At 40.5% G+C, this 9,431-nt stretch overlaps 1 protein-coding gene across 1 annotated transcript in view; it reads left to right on the forward strand.

Annotated features, from left to right (window-relative positions):
• Window positions 1-516: 516 nt before the first annotated feature.
• Window positions 517-9,431, forward strand: part of LOC106815269 (probable serine-O-acetyltransferase cys2) — a gene marked incomplete at its 5' end in the record, with an annotated part of 18,850 nt that continues 9,935 nt past the window's right edge. The window contains 4 exon segments of the mRNA XM_014819716.1: window positions 517-528; window positions 3,958-4,070; window positions 4,299-4,332; window positions 4,543-4,629. Coding sequence (XP_014675202.1) covers window positions 517-528; window positions 3,958-4,070; window positions 4,299-4,332; window positions 4,543-4,629 — 246 coding nt within the window.

Below are 9,431 nucleotides of genomic sequence, written 5' to 3' on the forward strand. Positions count from 1 at the left end.
ACGGCCAGCGGTTTGAAACTGTAAACCAACTGATTTCTTTTGGACTGCCCAGATTTCAATTACATGTTCTTAGTAACAGGGCAGTGATTATTGTACAACTAGATATTGCGTTTGGATGTAAGGTTATGTACCTTAGTTAACTACACAAGGTGCCAGTTACTGCTATGCATTCGTCAAGCATTGCATAATCAATGGGCATAGTATGCCCTTAAGTCAAATCTGCCCATTCTATATATTACTTCACAAATTACTGACGCTTAGTTATAAATACTGTCATTTCTTTATCGGCACTGCATACAGGCGTCAAGATCTGCGTCCGAGAACCAGAGTACTGACCAAGTCGTGTCCGGATTTAAAGACTTGCAAACTACCGAGGCCATTTAACATGAAAATATAGTGGAGGGATTCTTCCAGAGTTGACCGTTGCTTAGCGAGAGCGGGGGCAAGGTTGAAGCCGAGGAAGGGCACTAACACAGTCATCATCTGCAGTGGCTCTGTCAGGTAGTTCAACATGCAAAGAGCCATGAGGTATAAATTATTCTCTTTCGCTGTATAGCAGCCTTACATAATATGTTCTAGACAATTTCAACCCTCTGCTGCCTTATCGAATATTGACGGCAGGGGCGTATCTAGGTGATTGAAATGGATGTATCACGCCACAGTCGCACACAGCATGGGGGGAGTCTGCCGGGTCCTCCCCCATAAAATTTTGAAAAATGTAAGATCGCAGGAGATGTATTTATGAGGCATTTTGAGTAACAATGTACAGCTTTCATTTCTTGACTACGACAATTATTATCTTTTTAGTAGAACTATTGCTCTTCATGGTAAGCAACAAGATCTTGATCACCTAAAGATCACTATAACTAATCAAATTGTAATTTTCGTTTTTTAGCCTCATCTGACTTAGTCAGATGCCCAGCTTAGTAGAATCGCATTGCATCGTTCCGTCCGTCGCGATCCGGTGCGTAATAGAACGTCCATCAAACAGTTGGGCACAAATTAAACGCGCTCGACGGTATGGATTCGAAGTCGGGACGTGGATGGTAATCCGAAAACGAGCTTGGGATGTCGAAGCTGGGGGTCAAAGCGTTCAAAGGTCGAGAGGTGTAAAAGAAGGGGGAAACATTTCTCTCCTTAACTTAACGGTGATTGTGACGAATGGCCTGAATTGCGGCACAAATCTAAACGGCTCGACTAGGCCTTCGTGATTGTAAACATATATATAGCCCGCTCAATGCGATAGCGTTGACTCTGCTAAGGTTTTAGAGGATCCGATATATATGGAAACAATAGAAATCGTCTCCGCCATTAGTAATAAATCCAGTTTACAGTTTAGTTTTCATTCTCACTCTTATCTCGCTATTTGACTCTGTGCATAGTTTACACTCACCATCAAACTAAAGAATTTGAACATGGTGTCAGAAAGTGGCCTGAACTGTGAAACAGTCACAGCTGGGAAGCTTGAACTGTAAGTAGTTCCGTAAGAATTCACGTGAAATTCCGCCTGGATGCTCTCGCTCGCCGACAGGCTCGTTGATTCCTGAACAAAGGACTACAATAGATCTGTGTGCGCAAGTACTTGCTAGCTATGCTCTGCTAACGCTCTCCCTCCACCTTCGAAGTTATGAATTTTAATTCTAAAACCGACAAACGAGGGGCCAGGGGCATTGCCAAATGACTGGAAGAAGTGGACGGAAGAGTTATGCTACTGTATGCTGAATTTGAAGCCACTCAAAGAACACGCGAGAGAGTGAGAAATAAAAACGCCTCTGAAATGGCTTGAATAAGGAGCCCTGAAGTTACGGCACATATTACACGGACACGAGGAGGAAATGGTCCAGGCAGGAGGAAAGACAGAACAGAATAAGAAATTGTTCATCCTGACAATTTGACAACATACTATGTCAACCGAAAAGATAAAACACTTAGACTATGAGACCCGTTTCAAGGGCTTTATATGCCCATGGTACAAGGTGAAGAACAACACTTGAGGTAATTATAATCGGCACCGATGTGAAAGACCGCTTCTCCGGAAACGTGCAACTTTGGGGGTCGCTGACTACGCTCTAGGCTGCAAGAAGAGATAAATTGGATATGCGTGTGTAAAAGACCAGCCCACCTAGAGCAGAAAGGCTATGAGAACTACCAACCCCCCTGAGACTAACACTGGATTAAAACTATTGCCTCCGCTAGGCGTAGAACAGCACGAGCTCACGAAACAAAATGTAAGCACTCTAGATGGAGCGTGCAGAAACCCTTGGCAGAAATGGCAAGTGCAGCACTACACTAAAGTGCATGAAAAGGAGTAACTACAAAGAAAAAAGCGTTGTTACCGATGTACCCAGACTTAACAAATAGGTAGAAAAGGGACACCCTCAAAGGAAGAGAAACGCAAACGCTTAAGAGAATGTCTGTTACTGTGGACACAGAACTACAACTTACTGAAAACGAGCAGAGTCCTGCCTAGTGGACAGAATGCTGCGAGAAAATGCCCACAACACCGAACCACTTCGAGGCAAAACCAAAAAATAAAACTATGATGAAAGTCTGCCCCCAACAAGGGGGAGAAACCAAACAGCCTCGCATGGAAAATAGTGTAAAAGGTGGCGAGACAGCGGCGAGTATCAACGTAGTCACGGAGAAGATGATTCACGATGCGGAGAAATTATTCATGAGCTCCTCTGTTGTTCAAACATGAACAACCATCGCAAAGATCACGACGAACCTGTTAATCTAGACAAATTAAACAAAATACAAGGCGGGCAGATCAGAGAGAAAGTCTTTGCAGCCTTGGACGTGGAAGTCGAGTCGAACGGAAGTTAACTTTCAAAAGCTGCGACACGCTCGCATAAATATTGCAAAAGCGTGCTACAAAAATATTATACAAATCTCCTCTCTCTCTCTCTCTCGCTCTCTGCAATAAAAAAATATGTTTGGTGAAATGATGTGTATGGAACTACATATCTGCGTTATGGTAGCTACGCGCCTGAACGGGAAACATCTATATAATAGACATATTCATGTTTGTGCAACTCGCTCGGATACTCGGCGTTGCTTGGGAAAAACGCTTAGAATCAACTAGTAGAGCATATTTTGACACATATATTTACTTAATTCTGAGGATAGAGTTGTAACAGAGAAAACGAATCATGAAGAAGGGGTAAACAATATTCTGACAAAAACAGTTAGAGAGATTCTATGATTCTATGTAGTCAAAGCTTCTGGATATACAACATTGTTATACAACTGTGCCAAGTTATGAATCTGCCTCTCTGGCTGTGAGAGCCTGGTCTCACCTTATAATACACAACTGGTGATGTCTGTCACTTGTCTCTCTTAAGAAGGCCTAAAAAAAAGACGTTTGTTTCCAGTAACCCGACCGAGTCCATTTTAAACCGCTGTGTCGAAACTATATTGTGATCGGAAACAAAAATTTGAAAACTATTATTAAAAAAAAATCTTTTTTAATAAAAAAAATCCCAACGTGATATCGATCCGTGAATGCATTGATTTGACTTTGAAGTCATTATATCGGCTGTTATAAGTATAAAACAAGTATTGTTAGAATACAAAAAACAAAACAAAATATTTGATAAAAAAATAGTGGAATGATTGACAGGCAGCTCCTACCAATCAGTGTTATGGTAGGACATTTTAAAAGCAATGCTTAGTCAAAAAGTGCCACAAAGTCGACATATTGCTTCAATGTGCGTTGAAACTCTAGCATACCACGCATCACAAACAGATCGTGTTCAGTCTTGCCATAATGGAGGGTGAAAACATATTTTAGCGAAATGGAGGTTTGGGGCATATACTGTGTGCAATTCCAGCAGTGCAGCTACTCATTTATGCATAAAATACCAGCTATTGTTTGCATTTTTATGACTGTATTATGTGTTTATTTATTTTATTATGTATTATTTATGTTTTATTATGTATTATTTATTTTTTAAGGACAATCTCAACCCAGGTTGGTGGGAGAAGTTCATTGGTCCAGGATGCGCAATAGATACTAACAAGTTCTATGTTATCTGCAGTAACAACTTGGGTGGATGCTATGGGACATCGTGAGTATTAAAAAAATTCCAGCATGCTCACAGTGAAGTGTGGTTTATTTGTTGAATAAGACTATTGTTGATGGAACTGTTTTAATCTCAAGTAGTGATTACTATTTAGTGATATATAGATGTTTTAATCTTGATGTTTGAGGATTCTTATGTATACATAATATTAATATTATATGGTAATTAAATACAATATAATTGTCATGGATATTGTCTTTCTTATCATTGAAGGGGTCCTTCTACAATCAATCCGGTGACCCGTAAGGTACGTTTACAAGCACGTTGTTTTGTAATTTCTTGTACAAATAAATACCTGTAGATATTTTTTTTGTCTAGAAGCTTTGTGGGTAGTGAATTGTTAAAGCATTCCTGGCTTAACAACTTGAGTAAACTGACTCGGAAATACTGTTGCTCGCCGGTAATGATCCTACATGATATGTGAGTTTAATTATACATGGGTTTTCCTGGATTTCAGCCTTATGGAACCACGTTTCCCATCATGTGCCTAGAAGATTTGGTCAAAGCACAGTTTGTTCTTTTGGATCACCTTGGAATAGAAAAGGTAGGTCAGTAATGTTATTTAATCCTTGCTAACAAGACATTTGTAATATTCCCTGTTATAATATTTTACGGAGAATATTCCTTACATCAGTTTGTGCCTGTCAGTGTATGCACAAACTGAGATATTCGCTTTTATGAAGAAAGCAAATACACTGATTGTGCATTAGCATGTTGGCATACTTGTTGTGTTAATAAGGTTATGTACTTATTAACTACACAAGGTGCCAGTTACTCTAGCATTCGTCAACATTGCATAATCAATGGGCATAGTATGCCTTTAAGTCAAACTGCCATTCTATATATTACTTCACAAATTACTGACGTTAGTTATAAATACTGTCATTTCTTTATCCCACTGCATACAGCGTCAGATCTGGTCCAGAACCAGAGTATGACCAAGTCGTGTCCGGATTTAAGACTTGCACAACTACCGAGCCATTTTACATGAAATATAGTGGAGGGATTCTTCCAGAGTTGACCGTTGCTTACGAGACGTGGGGCAAGTTGAACGAGGAAGGCACTAACACAGTCCTCATCTGCAGTGGTCTGTCAGGTAGTTCACATGCCAAGAGCCATGAGGTATAAATTATTCTCTTTCGTATAGCAGCCTACATAATATGTTCTAGACAATTTCAACCTCTGTGCTTATCAATATGACGGCAGGGGCGTATCTAGGGTGAAATGGATGTATACGCACAGTCGCACACAGATGGGGGGGTCTGCGGGTCCTCCCCCATAAAATTTTGAAAATGTAGATCGCAGGAGATGGTATTTGAGGCATTTTTGAGTAAATGTACAGCTTTCATTCTGACTACGACAATTATCTTTTTAGTAGAACTATTCTCTTCATGAGCAACAAGATTTGATCACTAAAGATCACTATAACTAATCATGTAATTTTCGTTTTTAGCTCATCTGACTTAGTCAGATGCAGCTTGTAGAATCGCATGATCGTCCGTCCGTGCGTCCGTGCGTGCGTCCATCAACAGTTGGGCACAAATCTAAACGGCTCGACGTATGGATTCGAAAGTCGGGACGTGGGGGGGTAATCCGAAAACGAGTTGGGATGTCGAAGCTGGGGGTCAAAGGTCAAAGGTCGAGAGGTGTAAAAGAAGGGGGAACATTCTCTCCTTAACTTAAGGTATTGGGACGAAATGCAGAATTGCGGCACAAATCTAAACGGCTCGACCTAGGCTCGTGATTGTAACAATATATAGCGCTCATGCGTAGCGTTGACTCTGACTAAGTTTAGAGGATCCGATATATAGGAACAATAGAACATGTCTCTGCTATTTGTAATAAATCCAGTTTACAGTTAGTTTCATTCTCACTCTTATCTGCTATTGACTCTGTGCATAGTTACACTCCTCATCAAACTAAAGATTTGAACATGGTGTCAGAAGTGCCTGAACTGTGAACAGTCACAGTGGGAAGCTTGAACTGTAAGTGTTCCGTAAGAATTCACGTGAAATTCCGGAGTGCTCCGACTCGGACAGCCTCGTGATTCCTGAACAAAGGACTACAATAGACTGTGTGGCAAGTACTGTAGCTATGGCTCTGCAACGTCTCCCTCCACCTTCGAAGTTAGAATTTAATTCTAAAACCGGGGCCAGTCTTGCAAATGACTGGAAGAAGTGGAGGGAAGAGTTTGTACTGTATGCTGAATTAGCACTCAAAGAACACGGAGAGAGTGAGAAAATAAAAACGCTGAAATGCCTGATAGGCCCTGAAGGTCGCGACATTTACACGACACAGAGATGGGATCAGGAGGAGGAAGACAGAACGATAGAAATTGTTCTCCGACAATTTGACACATACTGTCAACCGAAGAAAAACTAGACTATTGAGCGTTTCAAGTTTAATATGCATGTACAAGGTGAAGAAACACTTGAGAAATTTATCACCGATGTGAAGACGCTATCTCAAACGTGCAACTTTGGGGATCTGGCTGACTCCTTAGTGCGAGATAAACTTGTATGCGGTGTAAAAGACCAGCACCTGAGAGAAAGGCTATTGAGAACTCCTGAGCTAACACTGGATAAAACTATTGCGCTAGCTAGAACAGCAGAGCTCACGAAACAAAATGTAAGCACTCTAGATGGAGGTGCAGCTGCAGAGGCAGCAGTACACAAAGTGAGGTATACACAAAGGAAGGTGTACCGTAGTCCAGACTACAAAGGTAGAAAGGGACACCCTCACAAGGAAGAGAAACCAAACGCTAGAGAATGTTTGTACCACGAGTCCTGAGTAGCACCTGTAGGATTAGGCAGCATGTAAATGAACGCCTGATGCTCGCGTGGTAGGCAAAACACATGGGGCAGCCCATAGATGCTGGGGGGTGAACTAGCACGTTCTAAGATAATAAATTATTGCCTGGCAACCTGCAATGCAGGATGTGTTACTCACCGCTGAGCGAATTCTCACCTGCATGAAATATAACTGGAATTTCAGGCAACTCAATGGAGTGAGTTATGACGCACAGAAGGGTGATGGCGCGGATTGTTGATTGGAGATGGATGGGACAACTTGCAGCACCATTCTCGGGGGGACTGATTTGTGCTATTAGAGCCTCCACCCGCCCTCAGGCGACTCTCCCGCCACCCACCGACCGACGTACGCTCGCGGGTCGATGCTGATAGCCATGGATAACATGTTAGTTTGTTTTTTTTTATATGGAGGGCGAGTCATTATAAGTGTTAACAGTGTATCTTTATTACTGTAGGCTACCGTATAGGCAAAGGCTAGCTATTTAAGGATTTTAGATCTAGTTTAGGTAGTGATCCTAGATATATGTCTGAGACGGACGCAGTGATGGAGGGTTGCTCTTCATTCGTTTGCCAGTGAGTTTAGCATAAGAACACTGCCGATAGGGTGAGGGCGAGCTGGGTCGTCTGCGGCACTTTGTTTAATAAGACGTGTGAATTAAACGCCTGCTCGTCGTCTTGCCCTCTTGCTCATTTCTCTCGTCTGGTCTCGTTCTATCTCTCTTCTTCGCTGCTCTGCAATAAAAAATATGTTGGTGAAATGATGTGGTAATGCAACTACATATCTGCGTTATGGTAGCTACGCGCCTGACGGGAAAGCATCTATATAATGAGAATTATTCATGTTTGTGGCAACTCGCTCGATACTCGGGCGTTGGCTTGGGAACGCTTGGGATAACTAGTCAGAGCATGATTATTTGACAGGCATATATTTAACTTAATTGTGTGAGGATAGAGTTGTAACAGAGAAGAATCATGAAGAAGGGGTAACAATATTGCTGGGACAAAACAGTTAGAAATATTGTATGAGTTCTATGGTATCAGAAGTTTACTGGATAATACAACATTGTTATACACTGTGCCAAAGTTATGAATCTGAGCCTCTCTGGCTGGTGAGAGCCTGGTCTACTTATTAATACACAACTGGTGATGATTGTAACTGTCTCTCTTAAGAAGGCATAAAAAAAAGAACGTTTGTTTCAGTAACGACGAGTCATTTTAATAAACTGTGTGAAACTCATAATTGTGATCAGAACAAATTTGAAAACTATTATTAACAAAAAATATTTTTATTTAAAAAGAATCCGCACGTGAATATCGATGCCGTGAATGCATTAGATTTGATTTGAAGTCATTATAATCGGACGTGTTATAAGTATAAACAGTATTGTTAGAATAAAAAACACAACAAATATTTTGATAAAAAAATAGATGGATGATTGACAGGCAGCTCCTACATCAGTGATTATGGTAAGGACATTTTAAAAGGAATGCTTAGTCAAAAAAAGTGCCAAAAGTCGACATAAGTTGCTTCAATGATGGCTTGAAACTCTAACATATTAGCTCACAAACAGATAAGTGTTAGTCTTAGCATAATGGCGGGGTGAAAACATATTTGTAAGGGGAAATGGTTTGGGGCAATATACTGTGTGCATTCCAGCGTGGCTAGCTCATTTATGGCATAAAATCACAGGCTATTGTTTGGCAATATTTAATGCCTGTATTATGTGTTGTTTAAATTTAATTTTTTAAGGACATCTCAAGCCAGTTGGTGGGAGAAGATTAATTGGTCGCAGGATGCGGGAACTAGTATCTAACAAGTTCTATGGTTATGCTGGGCAGTAACAACTTGAGGTGGATGCTAGTGGAGATCAGTGAGTATTAAAAAAATTCCAGCATGCTCACAGTGAAGTGTGGTGATTATTATGTGATAAGAGATATTGTTGATGGAAGCTGTTTTGTTATTCAAGTAGTGATTATATTTAGTGATATTAGATGTTGTTAAATCTTGATGTTTTGAGGATTCTTAATGTATACATTAATATTAATATATATGGTATTAATACAATATAATTGTGATGGATATTGTCATTTCTATCATTGAAGGGGTCCTTCTACAATCAATCCGGTGACCCGTAGGTCGTATTACAGCACGTATGTTTTGTAAATTTCTTGTAGCCAAATAATACCTGTAGATATTTTTTTTGTCTAGAGCTTTGTGGGTAAGTGGAATTGTGTAAGCATTCCTGGCTTAACACTTGAGTACACTGACTGCGGAAATACTGTTGCTCGCGGCGATAATGGATAGCTACATGATATGATGAGTTTAATTATACATGGGTTTCCTAGGATTTGACAGGGCTTATGAGAACCACGTTCCCATGATGTGCCTAAAGATTTGGTGAAAAGCGACAGTTTGGTTCTTTTGGATGATCCTTGGAAATATGAAAGGTAGGTTCAGTAATGTTATTTAAATCCTTGCTAAAGCAAGACAGTTTGTAATATTCCTGTATAATAATTTTACGGAGACTGTTCTTGA

Source organism: Priapulus caudatus, unplaced genomic scaffold, assembly GCF_000485595.1.
Source record: "Priapulus caudatus unplaced genomic scaffold, Priapulus_caudatus-5.0.1 Scaffold1076, whole genome shotgun sequence".
Lineage (NCBI taxonomy): Eukaryota > Metazoa > Priapulida > Priapulimorpha > Priapulimorphida > Priapulidae > Priapulus > Priapulus caudatus.